The sequence below is a fragment of the Rhinatrema bivittatum genome, chromosome 3 (genome assembly GCF_901001135.1).
Source record: "Rhinatrema bivittatum chromosome 3, aRhiBiv1.1, whole genome shotgun sequence".
Taxonomy (NCBI): Eukaryota; Metazoa; Chordata; class Amphibia; order Gymnophiona; family Rhinatrematidae; genus Rhinatrema; species Rhinatrema bivittatum.
Window position 1 is genome coordinate 368,644,455 of NC_042617.1, and position 18,057 is coordinate 368,662,511.

Consider the following 18,057-nt stretch of genomic DNA (forward strand, 5'->3'; position numbering starts at 1 on the left):
ATCATAAATGCACTGAATCAGCTGGGATCATTTGTTTTGAAATGAAGAGCTGCGTTCCCTAGATAGAAAGCACATTTGTTTTTGTTAGCTTGGGGTTCTTCTTCAAGCTTGCTTTGCTTTTTGGCTTGAGGTCTGCAGCATGGAATTAGATTTCTTTTTTCTTTGACATGACCGTAATTCTCCGGAGATGAGTGAAGCAGGAGCATACATTTCTTTTCTTTTGGTCAGTCAGAGCAGTAGATGGGGTTCAGGGTTCTGTTCTGTTCAATGAAGCCTTCACACATCATTTTCTCTGTTCGCTGTCTTAATTCTAGGCACCAAGTAGTCTTATGGAGACCCTCGAGCAGCATCTAAACACACTGGAAGGGAAGAAACCTGGAAACAAGTATGTATTTGTTAAAAGAAATATCGCTATTGGAGCACTAATACACTATGGAGCCAATGTATTAAAGAGTGCTAAAGCTTTTGCAAGCAATTTAGTGCTCTTAACTCATGTAAATAAACATGCAGAAGTTATAATGCCAAAGTATGCTATTGAGATGCAAAACAGCTAATTAGCACAGTGAAAAGGTATTCACACTAATTGCCTCACAGATGCATAAATGCAAACATCTTGCCTGTACTTCAGAGAAGTGCAGGTAAGTTGTTTGTTTTTTTTTGTTTTTTTTTTGTGGTAACATCCATAGGTAAATTGAGCATATTTTGCTATTTGCCTCATTTGCATGTCTGTAAGTACACAAGATAAACCCTGTGTTAACTGCTGTTGTTTGCACACTTTGGTACATTGACCTCGGTATGGGAAATAGGCCAAGAGGGAGAAGAAAAAAAATGAAATGATGCTCCCACTATGAAGTGATATTTAAAGCAAGAGCACATCTTTGTTGATTTGTGTTGTATAGAGCATTTTTTTTTAACTAGATGAATTCTTTCAATAAAAAGTGAGTGCTCTTCTATCAATCTGGTTTCTGATAAATGAGGCATCGGCCTCACAAGTCTTCATAAAAGTGCTGGTGACATTTGTAGTGACTTTGTCTTTATTCGTCCCTGGTTGACCAGTTCAGTTCATTGGGGCTCCGCCTTAACCAATCAGTTATAGAAGGCAATGGCAATGGCAAGGTGATTACTTCTCTCATTACCCAGTCATAGGCAAGCACTCTCCTACTTGGAACAGTCTTAGGATTTAGGTCATCTCAGTGCAAAATTTCTGACTCAGTTTAGTGGTAAAACTGGTAGAGAATAAGTGGGCAGCAAATGGATGAGACATTTCATTTTAGTAGGTTGGACAATCAACATATAAGGTATTGTAGGAATCCAACTGAGACTAAATCAAGGTATGAATCAAGTAGCCAAATGTGCCTTACTGAGAAATGACCTCAACTGTCAGACAAGCTGAAATTGGGCAAAGGTGCTTCTAGAGATCGTTGAAATACTATATGTAAGTGTTGCGTGTGGATGGCTGCGGGAAAGCCCTGCGACCGGCTGCACTCACCCCCAACACTGAAGCCAAGATGCTGCCATCTCTCGCCAGGCCGCACATGTCACGCCTTTCTCTAGGCACGCACACTCTGCCCTCGCTTATCGGCCCCACAGCAGGAAAACCATGCTGATGTGCTGCTGCTGATGTCTGCATGGCTGGATATTTAAACACTAGCCATGCTTTAGCCAGATGCCTCAGCAACGAGTCTCTGGCTTTGCAGTGTGTGTTGCCTCAGCAACGAGTCTCTGGCTTTGCAGTGTGTGTTGCCTCAGCAACGTCTCGTCCTTGCCTTACTTGCCTTATCTCTCCAGCCTGCCCTGCCTCATCTTGTCCAGCCTTGTCTCATCCAATATGCCCTGCTTCATCAGCCCCTTTTGTCTCACTATCTTCTCCTCAGACTGACTTCTGGATCTGACCTTTGCCTGGACTTTGACTACTCTTGCTTGCCGCCTGCCACTGACCCTTGCCTGGCCCTGGATTTTCTACCACTCTATACCCTGGGAGACTCCCGCCTAAGTCCTGCCAGCCCCTGGAACGTAAGGGCTCAATCTGCAGTGAAAGGGGCTGGTAAAGATGAAGCTCCTGACCAGTCTCTCCCCAGGGTACATCCACAAGCTGTTGGTGTGGGCCTAGGGGGTTCATTCTCTAGGCAGTGCCAACCACATCACAGCAACACTGGTCCACTTCCATTTCAGTAAGATGTTAAATCATGGTGTATAAAGACCAAGATGGCCCATCCATTCTGACCAGCAAAGTGTCTAAGGTTGTGACTGCCACTCTGTACAGGTTACCCTCCCATACAGAAAGTTACTACAGGTTATCCCAGTGCTATATTTCCATCCTCTTGCCATTGAGGATCCTCTGATTTTATCCTTTGCCTTTTTGAATTCCATCACGATTTGTCTTCACTGCTAGGAGGGCATTTCAGGTATTTACCACCCTTTCTGGAAAAAAAACTAAAATAAAAATTTCTTTTTATTTTTTTATTTATCATCTTTTAACAATATACAAATGAAATTGTATCGGAAAATTCAGAGATACAAGGAAAAGAACAAAAAAAGAAAAAAAATCTTTAAAGATCACAAATCCCTTATGACTCATGACATCCTTAAATTCAATTCTAGAAATTCTCTTATTACATAGGAAATCAGGAGAGAAAGGAAATATTAAGAGGAGTTATTTAAAGAAATCCATTACATATAGCACTGCCCTTAAATCACACCTTAATTATTGTCAACCCCTTGAATCTCATCGGGTAGTCTCCTACCAGTCAAAAAAAACCTTTAACTGATCAGGTAAGAAGAAAACATAGGTATTCCTTGCCAGTTTAATGAAACATTTACAGGGGTAGTGTAATTTAAAACTACCCCCTAATGCTAGGGTCTCAGGTCTCATCTGTAAGAATTCTTTTCTACGTTGCTGCGTAGACTTTGCTATGTCTGGATATACTCGAATGAGGCCCCCACAGAATGATTCATTTATATTTTTAAAATAATTCTTCATAATCATAGATACTGCAGATTCATCATAAAAGGAAACAAAAAGTACAGCATGATCTATAACGTCTACATTAGAGTTTACTAAGTAATCAGTCAGATTTTGGAAACCTGATCCTTGAGCAGGAAATAAAGGAGTGCTGGTTTTTTTTGGCAAGAAGAAAAGTGTCTTAACTGCAGGTATCTCTTCTTGTGGAATCTTTAAAACCTCCACTGCATATTTCTTAAAGGACAATAATGGGATTTCCCCCAATACAATAGGGAAATTCAATAATCTCAGGTTTAAATACCTCATGTGATTCTCAATAGACTCAAGTCTTCTCAATGATGAAATTCTTTCTAAAACAATTGTGGCATTCACATTCTGGAGGCTTTTTATATCTTCATTTAATTTCTTTAGAGAATTATCTTGTTCAGTAAATTTTTGATGCATGTCCCGTTCAAGTACCCCGACTTTAGCGGCAATATCGTCAAGTCTTGAGGTTTGATTGTCTAGCTTAGAAGATGTCCTTATCATGAGTTCCCAGATATTATCAAGGGTTATAGTCGCCGGTTTAATAAATTGCTGGGAGAGTATTCTTCTTACCCCATAACCGGTGTCCTCACCAAGCTCTCCCGTTGTTCTGGGGGTGTCCGCTGCCATCTCTCCTCCTCCTCTCGGCGTGTCGGGCAATCGGGGTTGCAGGTTTCCTCCTGACTCTCCTGCCGCTCGGTCGGCTTCTGGGCCACCCAGCTGAAAACGCCTAATAGCCTTATCGGTATGCGTCTCAGCTCCTCCGTCAGCCGTTAGGGGCAAAGCTCTTACCGGCGTTCTGGGGTCCGGAGGGTTCAGTGAAAGTTCCCCAGGTGAGTATGGCTCTCCTCCCGCCACATCTCCAGCGGGGCTGAACACCCTCGATTCCGGTGGATTAACGGTGAACTCAGATATTAATCGCTGTCCGGCGGCATTGTCCTGGTTGGGTGGGAAGACCCGGACTTTGCCTTTTCTCTTGTGAGGCATATCATGAGGAAAATCGCGATTAAGCTTGTTTTTAGAAATCTGAGATCCAGAGCAAACAGAGATACAACCGCTCAGGGCGCCATCTAAAATAAAAATTTCAATGCCATGACTGAGTATCCTCTTGGAGTCTCACATCTACAGCTTCCATTGCATTGGAAAAGGTTTGTCTCTCTTGCATTTTTTTATACCTTTCAGATATTTGTCTTATATTTCCTCTCTCTCTACTCTCCCCTAAGGTATACATATTTCAGTCCTCAAGTCTTATCTCATATGTCTTTTGGTGCAGACCTTGTACCACTTCAGTTGCCTTTATTTGGACTAGTTCTGTTCCAATTCTATCTTTTTTGAGATACCACCTCCAGAACAGAACACGGTTTTCCAGGTGAGGCCTCAGCAGTGATGTGTAGGAGGGTATTTTCTCCTCCTTTTTCCTGCTGGTTATAACTCTTTATGCAGTCTACTATCCTTCTGGCTTTAGTCGCGTCCTTGTCGCACTATCACTCCAAGACACTATCTCTCTGTAAGGAATATGAGTATACAAAAGCCTGTGTGATACTGCCTGCTTCCCTTCCCCCTCTCTTGTAGGGCTGGCAGTTTTAGAGACATTCACCAATATTTCACTTTTCTGTATGACCCGATCAGCCCAGAAATTCATATATGTTTGTCTCAGAAGGGAGAGCTTTTTATTGTAAGGCATAGGTTACTAAAGTAATACTAACAACATAGCAATCTTGGTTATTTGTAAGAAATCCTTAGCATAGAACACACTTCTGGTAATTAGCTTAGCAGATATGAATAAGAACACATCACCTTGGCTTCAACTTGCTCATACTTTAAAACTGTTCTAACTTGCTAGCCCTTAGATAATAAGCCAGGAATTAATCCCTTCTCACCACTTTGAAGATCCCTGGTCTCTGAACTGTGAGGGAAGCTTCCTGTACCGAATGTAGCCTCTCTGAAGCAAGCTGTGGGTCTCTCCCCTGAGTGAGGGCAAAGGACTTGCCTAGTTCCTTGGGAAGACCCCTGGCAAATGTCACTCTGGATACTATAGCTGTGCTGGAGAGTTCTCCCATATAGCGCTTCAGGACACAGGATCTGGTTGGTCAGCGTAGTTGCAGGGTGGGGCAGGGAGCAATGTCTGACTTGAGTCTGGTGAGCCCCATCACCCTAAGCCATTTTTCCCCAATGGATTTTAAAAGCCAGATTATGCAAATTCAGAGACTAAATGCATACTAATTCTGATTGGGTCCTTCATATAGACTTCTTGACACTCCCCACCCCCAGCTTGATCGTCAGGCAGGCACATGACAGAGTTGACCAGGCCTTGTGACAGGGCTAACCTGTTTGATAAGGTCGCTTTTCATGATTGGAGGGTCCTGTCTCCAGGCAGATCTGAACCATGCTGACAAGTTTGCATCTGTTTTTACACATACACAACTAGCCTATATTGTCTTTCTGAGCCCCCTTTTTGAAGGACTCAGCATGTAAGTATAGGTTTGCTTGTGCTCCCTGCTGTGTTTGCTAAGGCAGGACTCCTGTCAATAGTGCCTGCTTGGCAATTAGATAATTCAGTCACAACTTCTGCTAGTTAGAAATTCAGCATTTCTATATCTCTCTGAAATACAGGCCATGTTTCCATTGGAGTCAGAAAATCCATTTTGCTGAATGTACGGTAGTAAAACTTGGGGTGTTTATTTCTGCATCTCTCCCGGTCCGTACTTAACAATCTCAAATACCTTCATCCTATACAACCCCTTTGGATTTCCTCATCCCAAATGCATGACTCTCTACGCTATGCATGTTGCTAAAGATCTTAGTCATCCACAAAAATGCAAACTTTTCTTTCTAACACCTTGGTAATATTGTTCACAAAGATGTTTATTTAAAATTTATAAACCATTTTCCCAGCCAAAGATATTGAAAAGAACCTTTCCCAGAACCAATTCCTGAGGCACTCCACTAATTAGTTTATTATATTTGATAAACCGCCTTTCTCAAAAGGTAATCAAGATAATGCACAGTTAAAACAATGAGCATAAAATACAGTTCTCTCTCTCTCTCTCCTGATTTAATTCCATTTACCACTACCCTCTGTTTATCAGTCAACCAATTTCTAATCCAGTTAACCACCTTGGAACCCACTCCCATGTTGCTCATTTTATTCATTATCCTTTTATGCAAGACAGTATCCAAAGCTTTGCTGCAATCCAAGTAAACCTCATCTGATGCATGCCTTTGATCTAATTCTCTGGTCGCCCAATTGAAAAAAAGAGATTCATTTGACATGATCTTCCTTTGGTGAAAACCATGCTGCCTCTGATCCTGCAACCTACTGGATTGAGGATGGTTGGCTATTTTTTCCTTCAGCTGATTCTCCATTAATATTCCCACCACCAAGGTAAGGCTAACTAGCCTATAGCTTCCTTTGTCCTCTCTCTTTCCACTTAAAGAAGGACCATGGCTGCTCTTCTTCAGTCTTGCAGGCCCCACTGCCATTTCCAAGGATCTGTTGACTTGATCCTTCAGTGGGCCCGTCATAATCTCTGTGAGCTCACTTAGTATACTTTGTATCTCATCCAGCCCTATGGCTTTGTCCGTTTCCAGATTTGTTAGTTTCACACAAACACACTTCAGTAAACTGTGTTGTATCTACCCCACTCCCATATGCACCCTTGCCAACTAGCAGTGGTTCTTCTCAACTATCGTCTTCAGTGAACATCGCCATATTAGCATTTCAGCTTTTTAATCATCTCCCTTTACACATTGCTCCTTGTCTCCTTTCAGTTGTACAATTCCACGTCTGGACTTTCTCTTTTTTCAGTCATACCTTAAAAATCTTTTGTCTCGCTTTTACCTCTTGCAATCTTTTCTTCCACTTGTGCTTTTGCCATCCTAATTTTTTTTCATCTGTGTTGAACAAATCTATATATGGAAAGAGAAGATGATACATTTTAAATAAATAATTATGCTTTCCTGTGTTCATCTTTTTTAGATCTCTTGTACTTTGTGAATGCTGATCTGTTTGCCTTAATTTTTTCTGTTACCTCTTTGGAGAACCATATTGGTTTCTTTTTCATCTTTCTCTTCTTTACTTTCCTATTTGTTACTGTTACTTTAGATCCTTTTAGTTTAGCCCACTGTTCTTCCACTTCACCTATCTCTTACAGGCCTGCCAGCTTCTCCTCCATTTTCCCAATGTCCTGTATTTTTGAAATGCTGGACTTTGAAATTTGTGCGATTTCTTCCTATTCCATAGTCTGATTTGTCTAACATGACACTTAAGATTGCAGAACCGCTCCATATTCTATGTTAATAATTTGCCCACTTGAAGTACTTTTGGGGGGGGGAGCAAGAATAAAAGCACTGCCACACGCTCTCTATGATATCATTTATTTGCATGATGTCATGGTTACAGTTCTATACATATATACAAAGTCACATACCTGTCCATGGATATTCAGGTTTCCTCACCCCTCATACATCAGCCTTTCTGTGTGAGAAGTCTGGTCAATTGATTAGGCGAAGAAGGGGAATCTGCAGCACATCGTACGTCTACGAAGGCGCTCCAAAAGACTCCTGTTTTGCCGTTCCACCCCTCTGCTTTTTATACACGTCAGGAAAGTTGCTGATCACTATGGTTTTCCCTGTGTCATTGCCAACAGTTGCCAACAGTTTCCAACTGTCGCCAACAGTTGCTATCCCTGTGCTGTCGCCAACAGTTGCTATCCCTGTGTTGTCACCAACAGTTGCTACCACAAAGCCTGACTTCTCTCCCTTGGGCATAGGCTGGTTGATCAGGCCAGCGTGTCCCCGGCACGAGCAGCCAAAGTCTTTGTTGCACAATCAGTTATTGGCAGCAAAGTTTTCCTTACACTCCACCCCTTGATCAGCAAGTTTCCGACACGTATGCATAAGAGGCAGTATGAACATTGATTGGGGTTCTCTGAGATAGGCGATGTACACGATAGGTGAGGTAACAGTTACAGGTCAGACAGAGTATGCACACAATCATCACAATTAAAATAGGGTGTAGGAGCCAGTTTAACGTTCTCTGGGCTGTGGAGGAATGACCTGTAAAGATGTCCCACCAGGAGTGGTGGGTATCATCAGCAATTTTTTTGAGACAAAGAATGAAGTTGATCGGCCACAAATAAAGTTCTAAGTGATACAATGTCCATAGACTTATTCAATCGAGCCAATATTTGTTGTAATTGATAAGAGGCGTTAATGGTTCTCTGCAAAAGCCGTAAGTCTAGAAGGGGGATCTGTAAAAATGCAATTGATATGTTAAGTCATGGAAATATTTAATGTATCTTTAGCAGGCAGGTAATAAGTGACATTATTAAATGAAAAGACCGATATGTTATAAATACAGCCACTAAAAGAAGAATTATAAACACAAATTACTTGGGGTGCGACCACAGTGAACCCTTGCGCATCTGCTGGTAATGCCCATAAGGCGCATTCACTCGTAGAGTGTTGTAAAGTACAATCTTCCTTGGTACGAGATACTGAGAAGTGACAAGCAAGATATCCTGATAAAAGCGGAATGCAGTTGTCCAAAGAAGTAGTTCTATTATCGGGAAAGATCCATTTACCGGAAAAAGTCGGCTGGACCAAGACAGGTCCTGATGGGGACCACACATGGAACGGAAGCGCCATGAATTTACATGCGTGGTGTTGCTTCCATGATACCATTCAATTAACCCAGTGCAATATAAATGGCTACATGTGGTTTGCTCCGGACGTGGTCTCCATCCAAGAGGATAAGGGATCAAAGTTTTGACATAATGCTCAAATAGCGTTTTCCAGATAGGAGTATGTTCGATATATAATTGGGTTTTGGACATTTTGGATTTGTTGAGTAAGGTAAATTATTTGCAATCTGATCTGAGTCCAATTAAACAAGGCAGAGACATTCTCCATCACATGGATCTGCTGATTGAACACATTCCGATGGTGGTCAGACTGTACTTGCAAATAATTTAGCATCTGGTGAAAGAGATTTACGTTGTCCGGTATCCAATCCACCATCAGGTTAGTAGCGGTACTTACATCAGTCCCAGCTCGGGCAACCTTATTTGATAGCACTTCAACATCTATACTGTTAAGAACACCAACACCCAGACCAGCACTTCCCAACAGTGTGTCATACCATTCCCGCCATCGCCTGGCGGGCTGGGGTATGGGGGGAAAAGATATATTAAAATACATTTTATGTACAGTTTTATAAAAGACAGTTGTAACACAGGTTTCCGGCAAACGAATTATGGATTGTTCCCGGAATTGGGGCAGGGATTCCTGACTCATTATCCAATAATAGGTAAACCTGGTAGTTGTTTTGGGTGCTGGGATTTCCATACAACCGAGTATCCAAGCTGGTTTGGAAACATTAATGGCAGGTAATGCAACAGAAACTTTATTACATTGGTATCGTGATGCATGAGCAGTACTCATAAAACAAGTATAATCAAAATTCTTACAAACATATTCTGTAGTGTTTTTAATTTCTAGCATCCCATTCTCATTGGGCTTATATACCCAAACATATTGGTTGATTGGTGTACGGGGAATGACGTATGGGATGATGTTTTCTATCGTAAAATTCCATATGTTACAATTTTTGCATGTTGCATTACGGAATAACTTCCAATTTGTCCGATTTGATGCTTGGATCCTTGATAGTAGTTTGTGGAATCCACCTTGCGCTAAGGAGGGTGTGTTTCCAACGGTCAGGGCCCATATGATCAGGAGGGCTAGTAGCTTCGAGATCGTTGCGAAGAGGATATTGAAGAGGATATTGCCATCCTATTAAGAGAAGAAAAGGAATTGATTCGTTATATCTAACGGTTCACTGCCTGCGTCCCATGCTTCTGCTAAGCCAGTGTTAATAGCCCATTCCTGAGCTAGAATATTATACGGGGTTTTCTCCCACCCGGGAATGCGTAAATCTATATTACTCTGAGATTCAGATGTCTCCTTGGTATCTTTAACTTTTTTCTTAAACAGAGACATCCTGCCGACTATGCCAATTGTGTGGAGCAAGAATAAAAGCACTGCCACACGCTTTCTATGATATTTATTTGCATGATGTCATGGTTCAAAGCTTACAGTTCTATACATATATACAAAGTCACATACCTGTCCATGGATATTCAGGTTTCCTCACCCCTCATACATCAGCCTTTCTGTGCGAGAAGTCTGGTCAATTGATTAGGCGAAGAAGGGGAATCTGTAGCACATCGTACGTCTATGAAGGCGCTCCAAAAGACTCCTGTTTCGCCGTTCCACCCCTCTGCTTTTTATACACGTCAGGAAAGTTGCTGATCACTATGGTTTCCCCTGTGTCGTTGCCAACAGTTGCCATCAGTTTCCAACAGTCGATAACAGTTGCTATCCCTGTGTTGTCGCCAACAGTTGCTACCACAAAGCCTGACTTATTTCTCCCTTGGGCATAGGCTGGTTGATCAGGCCAGCGTGTCCCCGGCACGAGCAGCCAAAGTCTTTGTTGCACAATCAGTTATTGGCAGCAACATTTTCCTTACAGGGGGATTAACTTTATTTACTGTTTTCCATTTCAAGACCTCTTTCTAAACACTATTAAATAATTTCCAGTAGCATTAGTCTAAGGAAACAAAGTCTGCATAAAAGATGAAACTACAAGCCAATTTTTCTTCTCGCACCTTTCTGTGTGAGAAGTCTGGTCAATTTGAAAAGGACATATTGCCCTTTTCAAACATCTGATGCAAATCATAAAACAAAGCCACCAAAGCAATTTCTGTACTATGGCCAGATCTAAAACTAGATTGTACAGTTAAAAAAAAAAATATATATATATCAAACAACCTCTGCATTTGTAGTAATGCTACTTGTTCAGTCAAGTTTTCTAAAAATGGGGTGTTAAACATAGGCCTAAAGTTATCTAAATGTGAATCAAGTGACATGTTTTTGTTCTGTTTTGTTAACAGAAGACAACAAACTAACTACTAACGGTTTACATAAGACAATTAGACAAGCCATCCTTTGGGCAGAGTTTTTAAAATGCAAGAGCTTGAATTAAATGTTTCCAGAGTCTCGACTTTCTCCTCACCCAAGACCCGGCCTAGAGCATTAGGAAACAACCCATCAAAATTTGTAGGAGCATCTGTATTTGGCCAATATTCATTGTGTTTTGAAATTTCCAGAAAGCTATTTCTCCTGTCTAGGAAGCAGAGCTGGCCTATTCTCTCCATTATGGGATTGGACTCCATGTCCATTATTGCCCACAAAAGAAATCTCCCACCTAGATAAGTGCCATTTATTTGCTTCCCTCAACTCTGGAAAAAATTTGCTCCTGTCCAGGATTCAGGTCTAAATGTGTTGCTTAGGCTTGGCTGAGATGCATTCTGTCTTGTTTGGGCATTGTAAAGTGTAGGTTTGAGAACAGGGGCATGACAAGAGAGATGGGTCACCGGTCCCTACTTGACCTGTACATGTAACCACTGGTTGTTGTGTGGCATGGCTGCATTGGTGGGTAGTGACATGGTATCTCTGTTTAGAGCACTGAATAGGACTATAGATGTGTATATTTTTTAGATGTAGAAACTTTTTCCAGTGGTTCCTTTTATATATATATTCCATAAAGTACAGATTGTGTTTGATGCTCCAGTACTCCTAACTCAAAATTTTCTTTTTAGAGAAAGATCATTAACTCTAAGCTATTTATATGGCTAGTAATGACTATGAAAATAACATTGCCAGACCCACTGCAATTGTTAAATTCTTTAAGCACATGAAAATGCATGCTTGTATTTCAATTATGAAGTGCCCTGCCCAGGCAACACAGTTACATGAGGAGTGAACCAACACTATTGTGAGACCTGCGTATAGAGTGTTTCACAACATAAAACTTTTCTTGATGGTATTTGCCCTTTATTTTTGTGCTGCTTGGGAAATTAAGCGAAGGGTAAGTACTTATGGTATTTTGGTCTCCCATTCAAATCTGACATTTAAGTGTCCTATGTGTTTACCATATGTTGATGCATTTATTTGATGTAATTATTTGATTGTGGTGACAGTCAAATAATTAGAATGTTCAAAGCATGAATTTGTGCATGTACCACAAATGGATTATGTAATTGTATTTATGTTGACTACTGTGGGCACAGCATTACTTCCAGTGTCTGTCTACATAGTTTTGCTTTTAAAATGAAACTTCACCACATTTTTTCAGCTAATCTAACAGTGAATAGATAATTCACAATTCTTAGAGCATGATTTACTAAGGCTTTTTCCCCCGATCTGTGCTTGTGGGGGCATAAAGCCTGATAAATCCATCCTTTTGTGTCTACTGTAGAGTCCAACAGAGTAATAACCATTGCCTACTTAACACTTCAATGGTATTTTGAGATGACCAACGAACTGAATGTTGTATACAGTAACTTTATTTTAAATGTTTGCATTTTCTGTTGATTTACATTATTGCTTCTTATTAATCAATGCTTTCTAATATTTTAAGTAAAGTTGTGCTCTGTATGTTGTATATATTTTTGTATTGTAGAGCAGAATCATGATAGTTTGAAGCAGATATACTAAATGTGGACTTAGAACATCCTGGTTTAATATTTGTAAAGTGAATAATATATTTTGTTGCTGACTGAAGATATGGAGAGAGAAAGTAGGTCATTTTTTGTATGATTTTAGGTGAATCGTTGCCAGGCTATTACATTTTATTATGCTATTTTAAGCATACATGGACAAATAAAAGTTGTTATACCATTTTTCTTTTTAATTCTTTCCTTCAAAGCTAGAAAATATTTTAAGAAATTAGTTGTCCAGCTAAGATACCTAGGAATGATGTCTAATGTGGCACAGTGCTCCTGGCTGGCTTCCTTCCTCCCTCTCTTCTCTTTGAGGGTTTCTGCGCCCTCCTGACTGTTTATAACTCTAGCCCATTGCAGATGCCAGTGGGGGAGCATAGGTAAAGGGGCAGGCCTTGGAATGAAGAATTTAAGGAAATATAGTGACTTTGGTCATGATCTTCGCTTCCTCCTCCCACTGTATTCACTTCCAGTACAGCTTTCTTCTGCTGGGGCAACTGGCAGAAAGTGGTTGACCTAAGGTGTTACTCTTCATGGTGCTCAGCTACCTGCATTGTATCCTAAATACACTATGAGAGGTTCACGTACCAGCCCCCTGCTTCTTGTAGTAAAACTAAACCAAGAACAGGACAGCAGAGGTGAGTTGTGGTAGAGCTTGCATGCTCAAAGGGGTATGGAAAAGTCAGAACCTATGTTGGAAGGCTGAAACCAGGCAGCCCAGGGAAGAGTTTGGTGTCAGCCTGTAAGTGCCAGCTTTATGGTTCCAGTGTTTCTGAGACACAAAATAATTGCAACAGGAAGAAGGACCAGAGGAAGGGGGAGTGCAGTACAAATGGGGGATGAGTTGCTGTAATGGAATTACTTAACTTGAGTCTGACTACTTTGGCTAAGGATACATTCAGAAGCTAGGCCGTTAATAGTCTGCATTCTCACACTTACACACATCACATGACTGTAACAGCTGTGAGAACATAAGAGGTAAGTAAACACCAAATGAGCAGGATATGTGGTGAGGGAGTTAGAATTTCAAGAGAGTCTGGACTGCGTTTTGGGAAAACCACATGCGTTTCCCAAAGCGCACTATTTCAGATACGCAAATGGAAAGAGTATAACTAACACAAGGCAGGGGAGGAAATTGGTAGAGGGACAGATAGCAAGAGATTCTTCATGAAAAGAAACAATTCAATGGCCCAAACTGTAAGAAAATAATTATACTACATTATCATCTTTGCAACTACGGCCTTTCCTATATCTGTGTATTCTTCCTTGTTTTCTGGAACATAATTTAGCATTAATAATAAACCGTGCTAATCCTTGGTTTAGGGTTTTACGCACCATAATTGTCAAGATTAAGATTTCCATCTAATTTTCTCCACAAAAATAGACAAAACTGTTGCAATACAATGTTACCACTTTTATTTTCAACTGTAATATTACAAGTGGAAAACCATACTTCTACCACTCGAGCTGTCTTGTACATACAGCAAGACATATATATGTTCTAAAATGTCAGCTAGAGTCAGCAATACATGTCGTAAATTATGATCAGTTAACAGGTCAGCATGTCCTGATCTAATTATAATTAGCTATTCAGCACAAATATAAAAGGGTCATGAGATGATATATCTATTTTCTACCAAATATAATTCTTCAACTTTGACATAATTGTATTCTGCATAACTAAGGAATGATTAGACGTCAGCATTTTTCCTTATTATATTTTGTCTGGTCCATGGAGCAAATTTTGCAACAGTTATTACATATCTTTATTTAGAATCTAAGAATGGGTAGGGTCTGATTAAGAAATCTTGACTTTGGTGCCATAGTTTTTCCAGACATAGCAAGAGCGGTGTAACATTAAAGAAGACTATTTCTGCTAATATGAGCTAAGTTGGACAGAGAAGTACAAAAATTATTAATTTCCTCAGTACTCCATCATTATTATAACTATTGCCTTTCCTATGTCTGTGTATTCTGCCTTGCTTTCTTGAACATAACTTAGCATTAATGATAAACACTGCTAATCCTGGTATCTATTGTTTGCTAACTCAGAGTATGGAGAGGAAGTGCATGAGAGATACTGCTTTGTAGTGGATAACACATTGAAATCATCAGTGCAGTGTACTGTGGCAGTCAAAAAAGCAAACAATGTTGGGAATTATTAGAAAGGGAATGGTGAATAAAATGGAAAATGTCATAATGCTTCTGTATCGCTCCATGGTGAGACTGCACCTTGAATACTGTTTACAATTCTGGTCGCCGCATCTCAAAAAAGATATAGTTGCGATGGAGAAGGTACAGAGAAGGGCGACCAAAATGATAAAGGGGAATGGAAAAGCTCCCCTATCAGGAAAGACTAAAGAGGTTAGGACTTTTCAGCTTGGAGAAGAGACGACTGAGGGGGGATATGATAGAGGTGTTTAAAATCATGAGAGGTCTAGAACGGGTACATGTGAGTCGGTTATTTACTCTTTTGGATAATAGAAAGACTAGGGGGCACTCCATGAAGTTAGCATGTGGCATATTTAAAACTAATCGGAGAAAGTTCTTTTTCACTCATCGCACAATTAACCTCTGGAATTTGTTGCCAGAGGATGTGGTTAGTGCAGTTAGTGTAGCTGTGTTTAAAAAAGGATTGGATAAGTTCTTGGAGTAGAAGTCCATTACCTGCTATTAATTAAGTTGACTTAGAAAATAGCCACTGCTATTACTATCAACAGTAACACCGAACACTTAGTTTTTGGGTACTTGCTAGGTTCTTATGGCCTGGATTGGCCACTGTTGGAAACAGGATGCTGGGCTTGATGGACCCTTGGTCTAACCCAGTATGGCATTTTCTTATGTTTGTGCCTTGACGTGGCAGATCTGTTGGGAAAGGAAGAGCCTAGGGGATACCAGCCCTTTGTGTCTTTTTGTGTTTTGTTTTCTTTACCACACGGGATGCTGGTGAAGAGGAATGATGGAACAGCCTTGGCCACAGTTTCTTAGAACTTCTCCACTCTCACAGTTGAGCAGTCATCCTCAAGTTAGCGATGAGATGGGGAAGAAGAGAATAGGGGGGACACAGGACAGGATAGAAAGTCCCACCTTCAGCTAAATGTATTTGCAGTGTCAGTGGGATCATTTTTCAGGAAGGCAGCCGTTGGAAGGCTGGAATCGCCACCATAATTGTGGGAAGTGTGTAATGGTGGTAGTTAGCCATGGATGAGGGCATGCCAGCTCAGTAAATGTGGAACAGGAACTCATGGGTTATGCCCTGGATGTTCCATTAACTACTGTGGTTTGGTAGCCTAGGGCTTCAGGATGATCTTCAGCAGCCATGGTTATGGTTGCATGCTTATGGGCCTTTGGGACTGGTGAATCCCAGCCCTTAGCATTGTTTAGATTAAGATTTTGTGTCTTCGATGTGGCCAAAATTACAGGAGGGAATGAGATCCCCCATGGGGGAAGTGGGTTGTCATATGATGCAAAGAGCAGTGACACTGGCACCTGAAGCAGTTGTCAGTTCAGTTGTAGTTTGGAGCCGAATCATCTACAAACTCGTGCAGCAAACAGTTGCCCTTGAAACCTGGACATTTTTTAAGTGTAGTTATGAATGGATAGAGCACTTTCTCCTTGGCAAAGGATAGTATGAGGGCTTAGTAACAGACAACTTGTTAGTCACATACATCATTTCAACACAGGAGGAGAGGTTGTCTGGGGAGACTATATCTTCACACTTGATAGACCTTTCCTTCTTTGGAAAGGTTAGGAATTTTTAAATCTTAAATTGGGCCATCATATTTATCAGCACTTGTATCTGTATATAAACCTAGCTGGTCTTAGGTTCTCATACCTTAGTTTGATATGTGGAAACATGAAAGAAGGCTTTCTCCTAGGACAAGTAGGATGGTAGTCCTCACATGAGGGTGATATTGTCTGATGGTGCCCGGCATGGAAACTTTGACTGGCAAACTGAGCATGCTCAGCCTGCTGCTATCCAAGCATCCTCACGAGGTTCCCCTTCTGTCTCTTCTTTTCCATGGTGCAGTAGCCTCGCGGTTGTGGAGCTCCAAATCCTCGAAAGAGTTTTCTGTCTTTTCGGGGTTTTTTCTGTCGGGTCCCCCTTCACGTTCAGTTCCTACGTTCGGTAAGTACTCTTGGCTTTTGCCTTCGATACTCGTGTTCGATTCCCAACTCCCGCACCGTGGTACCTATCTGTCATCGATCACATGCCGGCCACTTTTTTTTTATGGTGTCTGATTTTTGACGGTGTCCCCAGTGCCCGCGGACCATGTCCATCACGGATCCGCATGAGGTGTGTATCCTCTGCCTGGGGGTTTTACATGATGTCCGGGGGTGTCGTTTGTGTGACCAAATGACCCCCAAAGGGTGTCGTGCGCGCCTGGATAAAATTGAGAAGCTCTTCAGCTCCCCAAAACCTTCCACTTCAGCTTCGGTATCCTCCACGCCCAAGGACCACAGGGAACCATCTCCATCTCTTCCCCTGGCGGTTCTGCTCTCCAATACCCTTAAGGACCTGGGGAGAGGGAGATCGATCATTGGTGGTCTCTCCCGTCCCCCCTAACCTCGGGGTTATCATCTTTGGCACCGGGGAAAGACCGGGCCGAGTGCTGGAAATCCAGGAAGCATCGACACCATTCATCCCGCCATGGATCCGGTTCCAGATCTGCATCGGCGACTGCCGAGCCGCCATCGAAGCAGCACTGGCCTCCGGAGGCCCCATCCTCCGGTGCCCCCAGTAGCCTAAGGTGTTCCCCACCGATAACTGTGCCAGGCACCTTACCTCATCATGAACCTTCTGAGGATGTGCCGGTGTTGCCTTGTCCCCCTCCATCAGTCCTTACTAGGCAGGATTTCCAGGAGGAGTTGGACCGCAGGGTGCAATTGACGGTGCTCAAAGCACTACAGAGCGTCGAGTTGCCAGCGCCACTGGCCCCCGTACCACTGCCTGAGCCTTCACCCTCCATGTTCACGCCCCTGCTGGAGCATCTGGATGTCCTTCTTGGCGCCCTACTGATGCACCAGTGCCCGAGAGGCCTCTGATGCCTCCTTGGCCCCCGACACCCTCTACTGGAGCAATTCCGATTCCTGGGTCCTCCGAGGAGGATGAGGCCTTGGAGACTGGGCACCCATGCCTGCGGTTCTCTGGGCTGCCACCGGTTTCTCCCGGCGTATTGCAGACGATGCCCCCCTCAATGCCTGGGGGTCCATTGATGCTGCCGGTGCCCCCAAGGCCTTTGGTGCCCTTGGGGTCCAGGCCTACCGTCTCTCCTGGTCCCTGCCCTTGGCATCTGGGCTCTAGCTAGGAGGAAGGTCCCTATGACCCGTGGGGAGATGACTCTTCAGACTCGTCCTCAAGAGTTCTCAGATGACCCATTCGCGGAGCCTTCCCCTCCAGAGGAATGGCATCGATCTCTGCCCGAAGACCTGTCATTTGCCAGCTTTGTAAGGGCCATGGCAGAGGCCATCCCCTTCCAGCTGTTGTCGGAGGAGGACTGTCAC

At 42.3% G+C, this 18,057-nt stretch overlaps 1 protein-coding gene across 13 annotated transcripts in view; it reads left to right on the top strand.

Annotated features, from left to right (window-relative positions):
• The window catches only part of SNAP91 (synaptosome associated protein 91), a 384,555-nt gene that overhangs the window by 196,058 nt on the left and 170,440 nt on the right, over positions 1–18,057 (top strand). For all 13 annotated transcript variants that reach the window (XM_029595502.1, XM_029595503.1, XM_029595501.1 and 10 more), the window contains one exon: positions 315–385. In XM_029595502.1, the coding sequence (XP_029451362.1) occupies positions 315–385 (71 nt within the window). The remainder of the gene's footprint in view (positions 1–314; positions 386–18,057) is intronic.